General features: G+C 39.1%; 2 protein-coding genes across 2 annotated transcripts in view; one reads left to right on the top strand and one right to left on the bottom strand.

Annotated features, from left to right (window-relative positions):
- The window catches only part of ZNF804B (zinc finger protein 804B), a 504914-nt gene that overhangs the window by 471658 nt on the left and 12225 nt on the right, over positions 1-21031 (bottom strand). The gene's annotated exons all lie outside the window — the stretch shown is intronic.
- On the top strand, positions 2129-3094 carry TEX47 (testis expressed 47). Its single transcript, XM_034667531.1, has one exon. It carries the CDS (start codon positions 2129-2131, stop codon positions 2888-2890), a length of 762 nt encoding a protein of 253 aa, XP_034523422.1. The 3' UTR covers positions 2891-3094.

Raw genomic sequence — 21031 nt, 5'->3', positions numbered from 1 at the left:
AGAGAAGGAGTCCACGTCCACGGCTGGCCTCAACAGGGAAGTCTCGATGGTCAATCAGCAATGTCAATCATTAAGTTTGGAGGCAAGACTAACAGCAAGGACCAGCCACCTGCCCTCACAAAAGATGGCACTAAACTACTTGGGCACAGAGGTAGAATGAGAGATCTGCACAATGAGCCCAGAGCCTCAGCTTTGCCCAGAGCTGAGTGTGAGAGGGAAATGAGCAAGGCCATAAGTAGAGATTTGAGAAGAAATTCAGGCAGGCCCAGAGTCATAGAAACCAAGGGAGAACAGAAAGCCATTAAGGAGGTATCGTCGACACAATCACATTCTGCAAAGCAGTAAGAAGAATGAGGCTGAAAACAACCCCTAGACCCGGCAGTGACAAGTTCCCCTGTGCCTTGGGAAAGATCGTGAGGAAGTGAACCCCGTGAGGAATTAGTCAATTTTTATGTACCACACAATTAAGGAATTATTAAGTCACCTCTCAGCCCCCACCTTTTGGGATAACTCATTACTATATATCATTAAAACCAGATCATAAGTTTGGATAACACAAACCTTGCGGGGAGGAAGTACTGTAAAGTTTACTTTTTAAAAATTGAATAAGGGTGTTTTCTAATCTTGTTTTAAAATTATGGTGAGAGTTCACTTGAATGCAATTTCAAGATATGGTATTATTAATTTTTATTGTAAAAACTAATTTAAATTTACATTGAATTAAGAAAACCTTACAGAAGAACTTTCTTAAAACAGAATCTGACATGTGCCCTTAAACTACTTAATTAATGCATCAAGACCCCTCTACCCTACATGGACAGAGCAGGGAGGTTTCTGAAAGCATGTTTGAATTGTGTGCAAGATGTATAACTACTCCATGCTTTAGTTTCCTCCTCCATAAATTGTGGACAAAAAGTAAAAAGAAAAGAATATGTCTAGGAAGATATTCAGGTCCACCATCTGACTTACAAGGGCACCTGGCTAAGAGGAAGCCATTCCAGAAAAGAAGCCTTCCTTTCCTCTTCCGTGAGGCTGAGGTGTCTGTAGAGATACCCTCATTAAATGAAGAAATTGCACTTGCCAGTGTGCTCTGGCCCTTTAAGACCACTGACAACCTGATTCACTAGGCACCATGGAAACGAGAAGAGAACACACAGGACAGCTGGCAGCACCCAAGAGTCTGGCAGTTGGAAAAGTGATGGCGGACAAATGGGACCTCAAGGACAAGTAAAAGCAAGAAGCACTTGAAGAAGGAAAGAAATGTTAAGATGACCTGGAGGGAAGAAAAAGAGATTTGTGAGAAGAGTAAGTGCAAAGAAACAGAATTTATTATTTGATACCCACAACGACAACAAAGGGAAGGAAAAAGGGCCATTTCTGACATTTGTTGATAGGAAAAAACCCCAAAGAATCAAAATTTGTTACTCCAAAAATCGACTGTTATTAGATAAAGCCACAGTATTAACTTTTAGTATCCTGAGTAAAGATGAAGGAAGCCAACTAGGACTTAAGAATTCCCCAGATTTTTTTTTTTAATTTACTGACCAGTTAAATTGTTTTTTAATAAAATGGAGACTTACCATAAAATATCACTTTTTTTAATTGACAAATCAAGGACAATCTGTAATTACCATTACATATATGCAAAGACATTTTAACGTGATCCCAATGAGTGAGTGGCTGTCAGCAGATACGTTCCTGTGTGCGTGTGTGCACGTGTACATGTGCATAAGAGCACACGTGTGATTCAGGAAAAGGGGGCAGAGAAAAAATTTAATATCAGTTGAAGGAGAAAGTAATAATTCAAACAAAAACAGAGTTAACTTGCTCTAGAGTACGTTCTTTCTTCCCCCCACTCACCAGTATATTAGTTTTTTCCTACGATGTGAATGTTATTTCATGGTAAACTTTTAAACAATCTCCATAATTTGTGTTTTGTTTAAACATTCTCCTTTACTGCAAAGACAGTATTGTTGATAATACTGGGGAGGGATTTGACATGATAAACTTTTCTCTTTTTTTTGTAAGAAGAAATGAAAGAGTTTACCACTGAAGAGGTATCCCCATAATGCAAACATCGTGATAGGCTAAAAACTGGAATCATCTGGAAGAACAAATAGGGCCCATCATGACTTTCCCAGGCCATGTTGGAAAGACCAGCAAAAGGACTTTTCCAGTGGAATCTCCTCTAATGCCACAAATTCCACGTGGCAATTATTATCATCTTCAGGAAGAGAAGCAAAGACTACAGCTAAAGAAATTCCTTCTTCATAGGATGTTTCTAGTGGCAGAGATAACAGCAAACACAGAAAAAAAAGATATTGCTGACTACTATGAACAAGCGTTTCAGTCGATTTTAAAACATCACCAAGAAGAGGCAGTGACAGGGTTTTTGCTGGTATATCCTACTTCCATTCTGCATGTCCTTGAGAGCTCCAATGGTACCCTTTACCAAATTCTGTTAGATTATCTTAACCATCGAAAGAGTGAAGCAGAATTCTTTATCCATGGGATGAAAATTATAGTTGTGTCCCATAACATCCCAACCAGGCTCTTCATGCAATGGCATATTTCAGTAATAAAAGTTCCTGTCATGTACCTTGATGATATGACACAGACACAGTCTGTGGAAGAGGTCGTCACAGAGTTTCTCACTCAGACTCATAAGCTGGCACTGCACCTTTTAAAGACGGTTAAAGTGGGTGCTAAAGGACCGGGGGATAACTTGCACCAACTTGCACCTGAACTGCTCATCCCAGAACAAATAATAAAGTACTTGTGCAAATCTGAAGAATTCCTGGATCCGGAAACTTTCATAAACATATATAACAAACCTATACACGTCACTTTGGATTCCGAGGTGATCTGGCCTGCTCCTACCTATTTCTAGAAGTGAGAGGCATGTGGTGGATGGGGTCCAATCTCTCCTGGAATTAATGCTACTTAAATAAAAGGAAAGTATTTCTAAAGTTACTCTTCTCTTTAAAAAAGAAAGGACCAGAATGTCACAATATACACAAAGGTAATATATTAATCTTCACAGAGCATGTTGAGCTAAACTTGAAAATTAATGTTTAATTCTGATACTAAGTTCAACATGTTATTTTAATAGGGGGAGGGTTTAATAAGTTAATAATTTTTCAAATGTTAACCTCAGTTTGATGAAATGGCTTGATTTTTTAAAGAAAAGTATAGATTAAAGGGCAAATTCAGATTCAGATTCTCATTCATTCTTTTTTTTATGATTTTATTTATTTATTTGACAGAGAGAGAGAGTGCACGCACAAGCAGGGGGAGCAGGAGAGGGAGAAGCAGGCTCCCCGCTGAGCAGGGACCCACCCCCCACTCCCATGGCAGGGCTTGACCCCAACACCCTGGGATCATGACCTGAGCCAAAGGGAGAAGCTTAACCAACTGAGCCACCCAGGCGCTCCTCATTCATTCTTTCAACACTCGAGCAGCAGCCACCACATAGAATCAAATTTCAGGAAAAGTCATTTTGTTCTCAGAATATAAATCTTAGGGGGAAAATACCATCATTGATTTGCTTGCAACCTACGTTTAGAAGCAAGTACGTGTAAAAGTAAATATGATATGGTATGATCTTTACTATAGTTAGCAGTATGTAGGAAAGACCTGAAAGAATAATCTCTATATATTTCCTGAATTCAGAAAACAAAACCTAAACTTTGAAAACAGTTCCAAAGCTCATATATTCTGAACTATATAATCAAGAATTTTGAGGCTATTATAAAGCTGGAGAACACAGTTGATTTTTGAAACAACCAGAAAATATGTTGTCAGAAGGCACTGTATTCTTTCATGCAAAATCATTTTTTGAGCCCCCTTCACATGACAGACATTTGCCAGATGTTAGGTATATGGCAGGGTACACAGAAAACATGATTCTTGCTCACTTGTAAAACATTTATAAATGATCCCACATAAGATATACAAATTGGTTTTCTTTCAATTTACTTCCTATAAAGCAATTAATGAACATGCAATTTCTATATGACCTATTCTAAGTTGTTCTCTCCCTTCCTTTACCCAGGATCAATGCAGTTTGCTTTATTTAAGATAGTATAATTTATTAAAACTATTAAATGACATTAATATCTTTATGACTTCACTGATATTTACCCCAAATTATTTCACTATCTCATGAAACAGATTTAGTAGAAGAAATACTGTGTATCATTTTACATTCTTTTTAATTATTTGATTTTTACTCTCCTTAGGAGAAAAAAAGCAATCTCAGTGTACAACTCAAATTTGCCATACTCAGATAATTTGTCATCACTTGTTCCATATCAAAATCAAATTTCAGGAAAGACTGCTTCTAGTTTTAAATTCTGTAATATCGATTTGGATACAGAACAACATTTTTCACTCTTATCTGAACTTGAAATTCTGTTCACTTAAATTTAGTAACAGAGTACATTTTAGATTAAGCATGAAGTAATTCTTCTGGTTAAGAAAGAGTATATAACTTACAAACATTTTATCAATTTAGTAAATATTAAACACCTTGTATTCATCAGCAATGTGCTATTTACTCTGAAAAGTGAAAAAGACACAGGCATCCACCCATTCACCCATTGTTGAATAAATGTTCAACAACAAAATGAGTGGAAGTAAAAGTAAGGCTTCCCAGGAAAAAAAAAAAAAGCCATAGAGAAAGGACTCGAGGAAGTCAACCTTGATCTAGGCTTGTGGATGTGAGGAGAGGGTGGGGAGGGCAGATGAGCATACTGAGAACAGAGAACAAGCAGAGACAGGAAGGAGAAAATGAACCATAAATGTTCATTGGATCCGGTAGAATCCCTTTAGCAAGGTAAATTTTGTTTGTTTGGGAAAAGTATTTTCTAAAGTTAGCTAGTGAATATAAGTGCAGTTTACAAATAAAATTGTGTATATATATACATATATACACAGCATATTTTCCAAAAATGACCATGGCAATATATCGCGTCCCACATGCTCCTCTTACAACGTGACCTTAACATTCCTACATGTCATGGTGGCTTCTAAGTCCCCTCCCCCTTGAAATCAAGCAGACCTTTGTAATTGCCTTGACCAAGAGAGTACAACAGAAGTGATCCCATGTGACCCCCGAGGCTAGGTCATAAAAATGCAACGTACTTTACCACGATCTCTTCAATGCTAGCTCTTAGAACCTAAAAATATGCTGTGAGCAATCCAAGTGATTTTCCAGAGGACATCCCCAGCCGAGGTCCCAGCCAACAGCCAGGACCGCCACTAGACATGTGAGTGAGTAAACCTTCGGGTGATTTCAGACTCTAGTCTTCCAGTCGATCCTGGATTTCAAGCCAGGCCAACTGATACTGTGTGGAATAGTAGAGATGGTGTGTTCCCACTGAGCCCTGTCCAAATTGCAGATCTGTGAACAAGATAAATGACTATGGTTGATTTAAGCTCCTATGTTTTGGGTGGGTGATTATGTACCAGTCTGGAACAATAATATATATGTAATAGGAATAATTATATATATGTGTGTGCATATAATTTCATACCATGTATTTTTCTTTCATCTATGCCACTAATATTTACAAAATATCTACTGGCAAATACTTACTAGAGTGCTAAGCACCATGCTTGTTATTGGGCATACGAGCAGCGGCAGACTCATAAAATACTCTCAACCCAATGAGAGTTATAGTTTCCTTACAATAAAACTTGCCATGAAGCCAGAGTACAGAAGTTAACCCAAGCAGAAAATGAGTAGTTTAATACTGAACATATAACAGTGTTCTTTTAACAATGAACATAGAACATATGACGTATACATATCCAGTGGACATGTAACATTTAAACTGATGAGGCCAGTGCCATTATAATTCTTTTATTTTGATATGGGTATCTTCACAATAGACTGACAGGCCAAGGCTCTTAGGTTTGTTTCAGAGTAACCAAGGGCTTTCACGAAGGTTATGGTTTTCATGAAGGTTAACTAAAATAATGTTATTTGGAGGGAAAAATCCTCCCAGGGTGAATTTAAAATTTTTACTGTCTTCATTTTAATTAAAGAGGCATCTGGATTCCTTCATGGAGAATTATCGCTTAATACAAACAGATTTTTACATTCAGTGACTTTATCATAACTTTAGCGACACAAAAGCACATTTAAATTCAGTTAAATCTATCTCTGGCAGTAGAATTCCCTCAACTTCCACGAGGAAGTGGAAATGAGACAGCCTATCACCAAATTTGAGATTATTTCATATTGTAGAATGACTTAATGTAGAATTAGAGTTCTCCCCCTTGTGGCCAATTATGTAAATTGTCAGATTACCTGCTGATAGGACCTACGCAGTAAACACAGTGCATAGTTTTTAAGAGAATATAAAGAGAACCCCCAAAGGTACTTTCCATATGTCTGCTCCACTCTTCTTGTTTGGCAGATAAGGATTCTGAAACCCAAAGACATGAAGTGTTTTGCCAACAATGAAAGCAAGAATCTGTAACAGAAGTTTCCTATTTCCACTTCACTACTTTACATAATTAGTCATGGTCATGGGTAGGGGTAGGGATTAAATTCCAGCAGTCTCATCACTGCGGCACCACACCCCTGCTGCTCTCCAGCCCTCACTAGTGCCTTCCCTGGTTGCCCCCCTGCAGTTCCACATGCATCTCCATCTCCATACGCTCTAGTAGAAGGCATGGGTCCCTGTTCCCTGCACCGCCCTGCCTTCCTTCAACCTGCTCCCCTACCCGCACTCCCTGCTGCAGTAACATGGACCACTCTCCACACAGTTGCCAAGTCAGAAACTTGAACAGCGTCCCAATTTGCCCTCTTCCTTGTTATCACTGACAGCCAATCAGTCCAAGCCCCACCCATTTTCCCCACAGAAAGTATTTCTAGTTGTCTGGCCTTGTGTTTGTGCTCTCCTTAGGGATCTGCCTCACTCCAATCTCCTCTTCCTCCTGCTAATCTGTATAGTATTTCTAGGAGTGTTAAAAGCAGGGTAGCACAAAGTTTAAGAGAGCCACCTCTGGGGGCCCCTGGGTGGTGCAGTGAGTTAAGCCTCTGACTGCTTGTTTCCGCTCAGGTCTGGATCAGGGTCCTGAGATCAATCCCAGCTTTGGGCTCTGCATGCTCATCAGGAGCCCTCTTGGAACGCTCTCTCCCACTCCCTCTGCAACCTCCCTCTCCCGCTCTCTCTCTCCCAAATAAATAAATCTTTAAAAAGAGAGAGAGAGAGTGCCACCTCTGGTATCCAATTGCTGCGTTGAAACCTGGCTCAGGAACTTGGAGAGCCATATTTCAATTCTTCACCTTTCCACACCTCAGACTCCTCACCTACAAAGTGAGTGTGATAACAGTATCTACATTATAAGATTGATTAGGGGTGTTTTGCATGAAATAATGGTATAATAAGCCCAGCATATAGTAAGCACTCAAAAAAAGCAAAATTCTATCATGACCTGCAAAGCTTTTATTCTTAATATTCCTTCTCTTTGTCTTTATCCTCTTGCCTCACTTCTCTCAGCAAAATTCTGCTTATCAATTAAATTATATTTCCTCTGTGAATCCTGGCAAACTCGAGAAACCCACGTTGTACGTGGTACTCAACCACATTCTAGCAATTCTCCTACCGTAAGGCTGTTGTCTATTTTCACACTCTTTTCCCTGCCAGTGACTCGTAAGCTATTACCCTGGGGTTTTTTGGTATTCAGATCTTTACTGTCTCTTTTTTAAAAAGAGGCCGTTAAAATATCTGTAAGACTTTTCCCATAAAGTTAATTTTATTTTCATCAAAATGGTTGTGAGATGTCAATATAGTAAAATGTTCCTATGTGATTGATTGGGTTTTGGTCATTGTCCATGACACTCTTCAAAACAGCAAGTGAAAATATAGTAGTTGCACCTTCTCTGAAGTTTTCGGTTTTACCAACATATTAATTTCTTCCACTTTAATTTGGAAGGATACTAAGAATACCTTCTGGAAGTGATTCAGCAGAACTTTTGTATTTATGTATTACTATGCACTGAGCCAAGTATAGAATCTCATTCCCAATTCACTGGATTAAAAATAAAAATACTCTTTCCTAGTGGAGCATCTGAGCAAGCTACTAGTAAGGTATACAAACTTTATTCCATATTTTAAAGATATTTTCTTTATGTTCAAATCTTTACTTGCCACACTTACCTGTTCTTTGAGAGATACGTGCTTAATAAGGCTAATATTTATTATGTATCTTTTCTTAGGTTACTATGATAATAAGTGAAAATCTGTTTCCATTTTAACTATGCACTTCACATTTCTAATCTTGTTCTAAAATACTAAGCCATTTTAAAAAATACTATTTAAAAAAGAGTGCATTAAATGTAAAGCCTTGATTTATTGAGGAAGAAATAAATGTCTGATTACTGAACACATTTACATTTTACCAAAATGCAATCTAGTGTAAAGACCTTCTGAGGGATCTCGCTCACCCAGATCTCACCTTCCTCCTCTCGCTCTTGTTTTTACTAGACTCAGTTTAGACTAGACTTTGCTTTTCGGAAAGCACAAATAATAACTGCAACAAGGTTTATTTCATCAGAGTTAAAATTACACACCTTGTAGTATTTTGATTCATCGATTCCTCACTTTCTATCCTCTATAGTGACAATGCTTGAGCACATACCCTGTTCCAGCCAAAATCAAAACGACAAAATGAAAATAACATTGAAGTGAGTAAATGACTTTTGTTATGTACTCCATTAACTCATTATGTGGCTCCAAACAAGTAATTTTTTTTCCTTTGGGGGTCTCTGTTCATCTACATCGTAGAAACTCTGAGCATTATAAAGAATATATGAAGCCCTTGAACTGTATCCAAAAATGTGTATCAAAAGAAAGACTTGTTGTCTTAGAATTAGGCATGAGGTTAGGATCAAGATGTTTGTATTAAAATGTTGAGGGGCACCTGGGTGGCTCAGTCAGTTGCACATCTGCCTTCAGCTCAGGTCATGATCCCAGGGTCCTGGGATTGATCAAGCCCCACATCGGGCTCCCTGCTCAGTGGGAAGCCTGCTTCTCCCTCTCCCTCTGCCTGCTGCTCCCCCTGGTTGTGCTCTATCTCTCTCTCTATATCAAATAAATAAATAAAATCTTTTTAAAAAATAAAATAAAATGTTGAAGTCTGGTGTCTGAATGCATGAATGAATGTCTGAATTCACCCACCCTATCAGAGAGTACCTGCAAGCAATACCAACATTTTCCTTTAAAAAGTCCATCCTGGATGCAGTCATTTTAGTGCAAAGATGAATGGGAAACCGAAAAGCCAGCAATCTCTATATTAGAATATGACATCTAAATAGCATGTTTGGTAGCACTGTACAGTCAGGAGAAACAGTGAAGAGTGGGACATTTTTCTTTAAGGCTGGTGGGAAGCCATTGAAGATTTTAAGCAGAGCATAATCAGACTGGTTTGGCCACTGAATGGAGAATGGACTGGAAGAGGACATGATGGTGCCGATAGGCTCCTTAGGAAGGAAGTTGTTGCAAGTCTTCTGGCAAAGGATGATAATAGATAGAACCAGATTAGTGACTGCAGAAATGGATCGAAGGGGACCAATTTGAAAGATAATCAGGAGATAAACAAACCTAGGTTATGAAGGAGAGAAAAGCACCAAATATTTTAGATTTCTGTTTTTTACAACAAGATGGTACCATTCCTGAGGTAGGAAATATATAAGGAGTATAGAATATGTAAAGGAAAATGGGCTTTCAATTACTGATGTATGACAGCTGCATCAGGTTGGAATAATTTTTGCAACTTCCATCATGAATATCTTTTGATAAGTTATAGAGAACATGCATCAAACTAAATCTCATAGTTTGTTGAAATGGCTAAGTACTAATATGCATTTTCTGACAGAAGTAAGTAACCTCCAGGAAAGTCAAAACAATTTGATAAGTTAAAAAAAATAAACTAACGGAAAATTGTCCCAGCAATAATCCTGAGTCTGATATTCACCACCGCAGCTATCGTTAATATTGTATCTGCATTCAGTGGAGCCAAACACAGAATCAGCAGCACTTACTGAGCTCAATTCCTTCCCTTAGTCAAATACAAGTCATTCAAAACATTTCTAATTATTTATTGATTGCCACATACATTTATTGGAAGCCATGCCATTGTCATTTATTAATATAAGGGTGCAAGCACATAAAAGCCTCCATAGGGCCCTTCCCAAATTCATTGGTATATTATTTATTCCATTTGCAATAAAAATTTAGGTAAAGAGGTGTCTTTTGGCATTCTATTGAAATGGTTTGCCTTCTGTTTCTCTCAATTTCTTGTAGGACAACATGACACACATTGAATTTTATTCTCTCTCTGAATTTAATCATTCAGCAAGTGTGAACTGAAAAATTGTGTCAAATCTTTATCAGGCATGGGGGTTTGGGGGTGCAATGCAATCATGAGCAAATACGCATAATTTCTACCTTAGAGAGTATGCAGTCTCTATCTCCCTCAACCCCAGACACACACAAAAATTAAACAGTTATAATTATAGCAATTATATTAATTAATATATAATAGTATATCATTATAATTACTGTTATCTTGAATATACAAGTGGCAATGGTTTCCTAACTTTACCTAGTGTAGAGGATTAGGGGATGCCTCTGAGGGAAGAAAGATACAAGGATTTCTGGAAGTTGCATAGAACTGAGCCAAATAAAAGGCAAGGAGTAGGAGGGGAATGTTCCTGGTGGAGGATATATTTATGTATACTCGATCAGAGGGATGTGCTAACACCCAAAGGCAAGAAGAGCCATACTGTGTTGGGAGATGTGAAAGAATATTAATAAGGCAGAACTTGAAATACAAATGGAAGCATAAGAGATGAGATTGGATAGCTAGGCATAGGACCAGATTATGCAGACACTTGGAGCTACGTAAGTACCATGACTTCATCTCAAGTGAAATGGGACAGTTTTGTTTTAATCAGAGAAATGCCATGATTAGATATGCATTGTAGAGGAACCACTCTGAATTGGGAGAAGAGACCAGAAGGGTACTTGGTAACTAGACCAGACAGACACACCAGTTAGGAGGTTATTACAGTAATCAGAGAACGAGATGACAGGGTAGCTGTACAAAGATAATGACAAGAATAGAAGGCGCAATGCCATTCCAAAGATAGGCAATATTGGAAGAACAGTAGCTTGGGGATGTGCGGGGAGTAAGATGAAGGTTTCCATTTTGAACTTGCTGAATCTGAGGTGTCTGCAAAGCATCAAAGTTAAACCATCCAGTAGAGCTTTGGATACATTCTCCAAATTGCGCAAGATGGGTCTGGTGAGACAAAGACTGGACATCATCACAGATGATGACTGAGGATTCAGGAGTAATCCTATCACCCAGCACAAGTCGATAATGAAGAGAGAAGACAGTCTACCTCAAAACCCTGAGAAATGCTATGGGAAGAACAAGGACCCACAACGAAGTTGAAGACATTATTTAAATTGTCCAGAAGCAGAAAAAGAGGAGCAGATCAGGCAGTAACATGGAAGCCAAAAGAAAAGAACATTTCTTTTAAAAGAGAGTACCCAACAGTACCAACTGTTGTCTCTAAGTCAAGAAAAGGAATACAAAGTAGATTGAATGACAAAGAGATCATTGGTGACTTGGAAAGAGTGACCTACATGATATCCTGGAGACAGAAGCAGGGTACAGTAGGTTGAGGAGTGAGGGTTGAGTGAGGAAAGAGAACAAAGCATAAGCAACATTTCTACAAGCTCAGCTGTTGAGTTAGTTGCTAGTGAATTTGCAGAGTCAATTTGGGAATGCAAAGGGCCCTCTGGAGATGTTAAAAGTTTTACTAAGAGGAAGGCCAGTAGTTTATTCTGGTTTCAAGAAAGGGATCTGTCTTCTTATGTGAGATTAAACATCTAATCATGGCCCAAGGAGAAAAGAGCTCTATCTAGTTATGAATGGCAAAGATCTGGTCTTGTACCTTAAAGGTCCTCAAGTGACAATTTGTACAGTTCTGGAAAAGAATGATTGCTCAATAAACATTTGTTTAGATAAATGCACTAATCTCTGGGAGAAACCTAGCTATGCAGAAAGTGACTTTAGAATACCCATGAGCTCTGGGGTGCCTGTGTGGGTCAGTTGGTTGAGTGGCCAGCTCTTGATTTCAGCCCAGGTCAGGATCTCGGGGTCCTGGGATCAAGTCCCACGTCAGGCTCCACCCTCAGTGGGGAGTCTGCTTCAAGACTTTCTCTCTCCCTCTGGCCCTTGCCCCACACATGCTCTCTCTCTCTCTAAAATAAATAAATAAATCTTAAAAGAAAAAAAAAAGAGTATCTATGAGCTCTGATGTTACAGCTCAAACTTTTGGTTATTCCATTGGTATTTCCATGGTCAAACTTTTATAGTTGATTGCAAATTATGCCATGTCCTTTATCTACTTTATGGATCAACCCCATCACATTTGTAAATTTTGCTCTGGCCATTATCCAGACTGCTTCCTCCTTTGCCCAGTCAGGGCACACTAGGAAATTGCAAATTACAATCAAATCTCAATTTTCCAAACTAATGATTTTAAAGAGCAATAATGCATAATCCAAAATGAGGGTGAATTCATGAACCATTTATCTCTGTAATGTATATTCATTAAATTTGACTAGAAGTACAACTTATATGTCATTCATAACCAAATGATAAAGCATTTCAACTGACATGGCTCAAGAGTATCTGCAAGCTCTTCCAATTCCTCTAGCCCTGCTTCCTACTACAGCCTATTGTTCCTATCACCTTTCATGTTTAGATGGCTCATTAAAATAAACTAACAGGCCATGTTTTCTTTAGGATGGGGGAGATAATCAATAAGCAGCATTTCCTTATTATTGCCGTCATCCACTATAGCTATATGTCTCCTTTCTGTCTCTCTGAAAAGTTTCATTCACCGAAGAGAATAGTATAATGACCTCTATCTCCATCAACCACCTACAATAACGATCAGCATCTCTTTTTAAAATTTGCTTTTTGTTAAGTGACATGACTACTATCTCTCTGAGATATTATAGACTAAGAAAGGACACAACTATGAGAACTAGAAGGACTTTCAGTCACTGCCTGTTGCAGCCTTGTCCCTTGGTGACAAAAATGGACAGTTGAGGCTCGAAGCACAGCACTGACTGATGGTAAGGCAAGAACTAGACATCATCCATGTCTTGCTTATCCCCTCAGATGAAATCAAGACTACATCTCTACTGCCTTATTCTTGGTACAGAACATTTCCAAAAATCCACACGTTACTAAATCCTGTTTTCCACCATCTTACAAACCACTAACTACAAACAAAAACTTGAAGTGTTTTAAAGTACGGCATATTCGGCACATGATTACTGGGTTGATTTTTTAGGGGTGAACAGCCGAGTGATGGGTTGTATGAAGCAAAGAAAGTTCTCACCTTGGTTGTTTTTCAACCAGGACGTCATCCATGAATGTACTCCATACTTACCTTTTTTATGGGATGATTTCAGGAATTCCTGTATTCCTTTCACCACACACAAGGGAAGGTTATTACTGGTTTGACATTTTCACTTTTGATCTTCTTGTACAAGCAGCAAATGTTTTTGGATACCGAAAGATGTTTAGGGCTTTCAGATAATATTAAGTTGAAATGCATGTAATGTTTTCCTGAAGAGTCCTCTTGTCCATAAAAATTGCTTTGCAGGATAATTTTCTGAGGGCCACTAACTCATGTCTACTGTTTGAGATGTTGACTCAGGGTAGCGTGCCATGTCAGAGATATTGGAAACACACAGCTTATAGGCAGGCACCTTCTACTAACAGAACTGTCATCTTTTCTCTCTGGCACTACCTGGTTCTTCTTGCTAATATTAATCAAATTATAGTTGCATCAGCACAAACAGTTTACAAATGACAAGAAGACAATGTTTCCCCTTCCATATCATAGAAGAGACACCAAAATACCTCTTTGATGAAGATAACTCCCAGTTGATTAACAGGAATAAAATGCTTGCATAAATAGAATTATATGTGCATATTTGGAATACAATTATAGATTAGACATATTAGTATACACACACACACGGAGTATATACACAACTCTCTTAACCCAAACTAGAGAAACCAATTAAGATTCATAAAACTCCTCCCAATCAAGTGGGAGAACCAGGGATTTAACTATCAAAGTTTAACAGTGCAGTACAAGAAAATCCTTTTGTATAAACAATGTAGATGATTTCTCTACCAGTTATGTCCTCCCACCTCCTTTCTGACTCCCATCTGTGAAGCTGCCCGTTCATCTTTCCCAGAGTGTCTCCTCCCGTAGCTCCTGGTGTGGGCCACAGACCGAGTGGCCCTGTCCCCCTCTCTCCCACCCAATCTCTCCCCCCTCCTGTTCCATTCCATGCGTGCACATGTGGGTGTGTGTGTGCGCATGTGCGCACAGACACACAGATACACAGGCTGGACTAGTCATCATCAGAGGCAGAAAGAACCCATTTGTAAGGCAGCAAATGGTGAAGCTGAAATAAGAAATAGAGATGAACTATCTGTAAATACCAGAGACAGTCACCTCAACCCCAGATTGCATTTCCCAGCCCTGACTGAGGCCCTAACATTTTCTATCCATGAATCTTTCCATTAACCAATGCTTCTCTTTTGCTTAAGTCAGTTAAAGTGCTTTCTGGGTTTTTTTCCCCTTGAAGCAAACAGTTTCTTAGCAGCCTGACAAATGGTTTTCAAAGCAACCTACTCACATGTAGTGCAGAGTTCTAGATTTCATATTAGAAGATTTGTGTTCAGGCACCTGGGTGGCTCGGTCTATTAGGTGTCTGCCTTCAGCTCAGGTCATGATCCCGGGGTGGTGGGGTCAAGCCCCATGACGGCTCCCTGTTCAGTGGGGAGTCTGCTTCTCCCTCTCTCTCTGTTGCCACCACCCCCTTGTGTTCTATCTCTCTCTCTCTGTCAAATAAACAAATAAAATCTTAAACAAAAAAAAGATTCGAATTTGAATCTTATTTTCTGCTAGCTAACTGTGACGTTAGGGAAGTTATTAACCTCTCTGAGCCTGTTTTGGCACCTGTAAACTGAATGGGCACCCAATATGAAATGCAATATACCATACATGAAAATAATCAGTAACTCAGCACTTATTGAATTCATCAGAGTTTAGAGTATGCTCTGCAAGTTTGCAGTTTCCATAATGCAGTTATGACAATAAGCTTGGTGACAAGGACATAAGATGGTTTGAATTCTGACCAGTAGCCTCAGGAGACCTCAGGGATGTCAAGCCAATTAGTCAAGCTGCTGATACATAATGCTTCTGCAGCAAGGATCCAGAAGTTTAGAGATCTTCTAGAAAATCCCCCAGCAGGATAAAGCACAGGGTAAGTCCTTCAGCTGGTTTTTGCTCTTGCTCTTAATATCCTTTAGAAGAATCCGAGCTATACTTTGAAAAGTGCTTAAATGTTGAGTCAGACAAACTGGACTCTGATCAGTTAATTAACTTTTATTAATATGTGTTATGAATACCCTGCTTATATTCTTCAATAAGAATGTGAACATTAGAAAATCACTCACCACGGTAATTAAATGGTTTAATATACCTATGAAGGAATTTATTATTATTTTTTAAAACTCAAATTCTAATAAGATGAAAATGGACGTATATCGGTTTTATGAGTTTTCTTTCTATTACATGTTTCTAAGAAGAAATTGGTTGCTTAATCACATGTACCTGAAGAAATAAAGTAATAACACCATTATGCCTTGTCACCTGGCATACATAAATTGATTTTTAATATTCATATTATGAGCGGAATTAGTGTAAGATAAAATAAGAAAAAGTACATAATAATAAAGGAAGCAAATAAACATTTTTTATTTCCTCCTATGAAGAGAGATAATTTGGGGTTTCCACCTTGAAGAATTACATTATTTACAATTTCTGTGAGATAAAAAATATTTAAAGTACCTGCCTCACTTTGGAAGTGTCTTTGGGCTCTTGGAAAATGCCTTTATAGTTTTGCATAATTGCCAATAACAAGAGTTTTCACCATTAGCTTTTTACTAAAATCTGAACATTAGTTAATTATACCTACACTCTGACTGCTGTACATATGAATATTTTGTCAAAGTTCTACCTGTTAATTGTGCCATGTGTGCAAAAACACACATTTTACATTTACCTGAGCTTTATATTTTCATTTTGACCCACTGTAAGCAACTAAGATTGGATGAATGAATAAAAGAATGACCAAGGGGACAGAGTTTGATTGAGTGTCTGCTACACTACAGACCCACACAGCACCCAGGTGCTGTCATTTACCTGAATGAACACAGATCCTATTGCCAGGAGACTCAAAGAAGGAGAAACGGGGATGTGAACCAACCACTGAAATGGCATTAGGCGGTAATAAAGGAATGTGAAAATCATCCTAGTGGCACACAGAGAGAATCATCAATTCTCCATGAAGTGGTCTCACACCTGAGGAATCTGAAGGCCCTGGATCCAAGCCCAAGCTCTCTCTGCCACTCAGCAGTTGTGAAATGGGGAGCCTCATCTCATCTGCAAAATGGAAGACAATGCCTACATCTTCAAATCGTTTTAAATTTTAAATAAGACAACGTATGAAAGGCTTGTTTCGGCCTAGTATGTCTGACATAAAATGAGTGCTTTTAACCTGTTACTGTGACTGTGAACTGAGAATTACGGAGGTGTTTAGAATACCAGAGAAGCTTCACGGAGGATACCCACAACAGTTACCAGTGGAAAAAGGAGAGGACAGAGAGTGTGCAAATCACAAAACCTTCCTCAGCCTCTTAGTTACAAATCAAGGCAGTATTGGTGAGTGGCCATTGGTTCAATAATTTCATACTGTTAATGTGTACAACAGACCCATGGGCCCCTTCTTTAAGGGGCACAGCACAACCTTCCCTCCCCCCTGGCCCCCTGCAGCATTCTGATTCCATCAAGTCTAGTCTGGGGACCTCAAATCTGCAGGGTAACCCCACTTAGAAATAAATGATGAAGATGAGCTCTACAGGACGTTCTAGATTGATTTTACCACAAGTAAGTCAATTGCCATCTTTGACTTATAATTTAGCAGTCTTATTGTTCACCTTTATATTCTAGAATCAGAGGAAAGTGACACATATACACACACAAAACAGTACTCACTATCGATTGCATTTAAATCAGCCACCTTGATGGTCTTTGTCTAGTATATTCACAATCTTTAACTCCAATTTTTGAAAAATGAACCATAATCACAAAGATCAGAAATGATCTCTTCTAGGACATTTGTGATGCAGGTTTATTTGTACAGTGTGTGTTTTCCATCCCAGACTGTAAATTCCACTGGGGCAGACAACATGGGCACCATATTTGCATCAGTAGCTCCACCAACTCATACAACACCAGACACAGTTAATCAAGAAGCATTTTGTTTTTGGAAAAACAGAGGTAAGAGTGGTGGAAGAGGTGCAGGACGGGGGTAGACTGGAGAAATATTTAGGAATAAAATGATCGGAAGTACCAATCTGATGAGGGGTTAAAGGAAAACACTCTCAAGTTTCAAGCAGTGTTGGATGAAGATGACGTCCCTAACCAAGGAAGAACACACTGGGTGACGATTAGCTCAGTTTTAGAGATTATGTGTTTGAGAGGTCTATGAGAGAGAACAACCAGTGAATACTACAGATGTATATGAACTTAAAATTCGGTAAGCAGAATAATGGCCCCCATCGATGCCCATGATCAAATTCTCAGAACCCATAAATGCTATCTTACATGTCAAAAGGGACTTTGCAGATATGATTAAAACTAAGAACCCTGAGGAGGGGAGATGATCCTGGATAGATAGGCCCAATCTAATCACAGGAGTCCTTTAACGCAAAGAGTTTTTTCCAGCTACGGAGAATCAGAGAGAGGGTAGCAGAAGAAGAACTTGCTCTAAAAATGGAGATGGGTAGCCATGAGCCAAGGAACACAGGCAAATTCTAAAAGCTGGAGGAAGCAAGGAAACAGATTTTGCCTTAAAGCCTCCAGATATGAAGGCAGCCCTGTCTATACCTTGATTTAAATCCATTAAGACCTTTGTGGGACTTACAGAGCTAAAGACTAATAAATGTGTTGTTTTAAGCCACTAAGTTTATGGTAATTTGTTAGAGCAATAGGAAACTATACACATGAGGGCTGGGCGGAACATAAGCATTCGGACCATCCCTTGGATTTCTGTATAACAGATATAAAATAATTTCCTTCATGAGTTACTGCTCTGCCCTCCTAGTTCTGCAATCTTAGAGCATGTGGTGTAAATGCAGTGCTGGGTATTTCTCTGTTGTGGATCAGTTCTACTCACACTGTTCCTGCACTCTTCTGGGACTTGAAGCCAGAAGGCTACAGCTGACCCTTGAACAACACAGGGCTTAGGGGTGCCGACTCCATTTAGTCAAAAATCTGTATAACTTTTGACTCCCTAAACTGTAACAACCCCTAGTTTACTGTTGACCTGAAGCCTTACGGATAACACACAGTCAATTAACACATATTTTGTATATGTATTATATACTGTATCCTTATAATAAAGTGAGCCAGAGAGAAGAAATTGTTGTGAGGAAAATCATAAGGAAGAGAACATACATTTACAGCACTGTAGTGGATTTAGCAAAGCACACCTGTGTATACGTGGACCAAGCAGTTCAAACCTGTGCTCTTTGAGGGTCACCTGCACTCGCTGGAGATGTGTCAATGGCATATCCACAGAGCTCCTTGCCAGCCAGTTTCTGGTTCGGTCTGCCAGTGGTAAGCACTGGTGACAGAGTGGAAGTTAGAAAAAGGAAAGAAGCCATGATTTTATTTCTTCTGCTTCTTGCCTGAAGCCACCTGGGTATCTTAGCACTCCTAGGTTCCGGTGGCGGTGGTGGCAGTCACCGGTCAACTGCTGGCCTGGGCGACAGTGGCACGATATGACAGCAGCCAGCCAGGGCAAGCACCAGCCACGTGGTCAGGGAGGCCAGCAGAGAGAGGCCTGCAAACTCTTAGATGCCCACAGCGCAGACCCCTCTGGTGCTTTCAGAAGCAGCAGCAGCGGCAGGACCACCAGAATAAGGTTTCCAGGGTTTAGGGAATACCATTCCCCCTTTGCTCCTCCAGCCCCAGGGGCTAGAGTGTCTTCTTACAATTACTAATCTTTGGGTAATAGCACCTTCTATTTTTTCCCATAGGCTATTCAACACATTTGTAAAGAATTCCTTGCATTCTACACCCTCTGAAAAGCTACAAATGGTTCCTGTTATCCTGACTAGACACTGACATAAATGCTTTTTGCAGCAATGATATACGTGAGTTGCATACTTTCAATGTGTGCCAAAAGCAGAATGTATGTGTATAAGAGTTTATATCTATACACGAACCTTAATATTTGCTCACAATGCGAATCTATGTATACCACATGCAATCCTTAGTCACCTAGTATTTCCTCCTTTCAAGTATTACTGTAGTAGGTTTTTACTGGGAAAAGAAAGTGATGGATGAAAAAACACCTGATTGGTTCATTAGAATTTCCAAAGGTAGAGAAAGATATTTAAACACAATAATAAGGCTGGATGCTTATCAGCACAGAGACTGCAGCTTTAGATTAAATATCTATCCCTAATATAAAAGAGGAGAAAAAAAATTCCTTCCACAAGGCAGCAAGAACATAACAATAACTCATCTACTTAACTCAATTTGCTTTGACAAAAACAACAGGAAAATGTATCATTGCCGTGAATTAAAGCTGCATCGGGAAAGTAGGGCATACTGAGAATTTTCATTACGGAAGTTGTGAAAACATGCGGCTGCTATTTGCAACAGTTGCGTTCACCACAAAGCTAACTGGCCTCCATCCCTTCCTTCCATTCCCAAGAAGTCACAACTCTAGTAAAGAGCAATCTGACAGCATCATCCAAAAGAACAGCAGTTTCAACAAGTTGATATTAAAATGCCAAGTTCCCAGTCAGTGTGGAGAACATGTTAAGGGGTCAAGGACACCTGCCTGTGACAGAACGAGCCAACTGCTCTAGGAGTAACCAACAACTGCCTCTCACCACACACTTGCTAAGTGCCAGACACCGTGCTAAGCATGTGATATTCCTTGGCTCGCTCACGTCTTACGGTGGCCCTAGAAGACCAGTAATATCCTCAGTGAGCAAGCTGAGCATCAAAGTGGTGGAGCAGTCACACAGCTAGTTAGAGCCGGAGAGGGAGGTCAAAACAGGGCTAGTCAGTTCAACTCTAAAATCAATGTGGCTTAGCTACTCCTCTACACTGAATACAAGAAGGGAAAACGTCCATGCTTTCACCTTAAAACTGCAGGGCTGGGAGGGATAAATGCATAAAATAAGACAAAATACATGCATAAAGAACACAACAAAACCCTATACACAACTAGTTTTTATCTTAAAATGTGAAATAAATATAAAAACATGTAACTTTTGTCACCAACCAGCATTGGGAGGGACTTATCTTTTAGTGGGCATGGTTGCATTTCAGAGAACTAAAGAAGTGATCATTGCGTTGGGCCTTCAAAGTTATTATATTAATGGACTCTAATACCCTTGATCAAACTTCCTTAACAAGAGAGTTTTTATAATTAATTCAAAACATTCTTTTAAACTTCCATTTTCTTTGTTTTCTTGATGGAAATGTTATATACCCTTAGAGCAAGAAGACTCTGATTTGGCCAGACCACCCCAAATTACCCTAAGAGAGTGAAGAGGAGTATTTGGGGTGAACTTCAAATCATATCATTCTTGTGTATATATCTACGAAGTTAATTCTCAGTTTTTCTCTCCTTACAAGGGCCTAATTATAATGAATTTACTCCACAAGTAACTGAATTAATGATGACTCAAATTTGGTACTCTTTTATCTTCTTGTTTATAAATCATTTCTGGTTTTGTGTGTCATGACAACAACAAAATCATGGTTACCTATCTTATTTGGTACAATCCACAGAAAGTAATGAGAAGTTCTCATGTCTAC

This window comes from Ailuropoda melanoleuca, chromosome 1 (genome assembly GCF_002007445.2).
Source record: "Ailuropoda melanoleuca isolate Jingjing chromosome 1, ASM200744v2, whole genome shotgun sequence".
Taxonomy (NCBI): Eukaryota; Metazoa; Chordata; class Mammalia; order Carnivora; family Ursidae; genus Ailuropoda; species Ailuropoda melanoleuca.
This window is presented reverse-complemented; position numbering and strand designations above follow the sequence as displayed.

Coding starts and splice junctions, on each gene's coding strand:
- TEX47 (XM_034667531.1), top strand. CDS start 2,129: ATGACTTTCCCAGGCCATGTTGGAAAGACCAGCAAAAGGACTTTTCCA.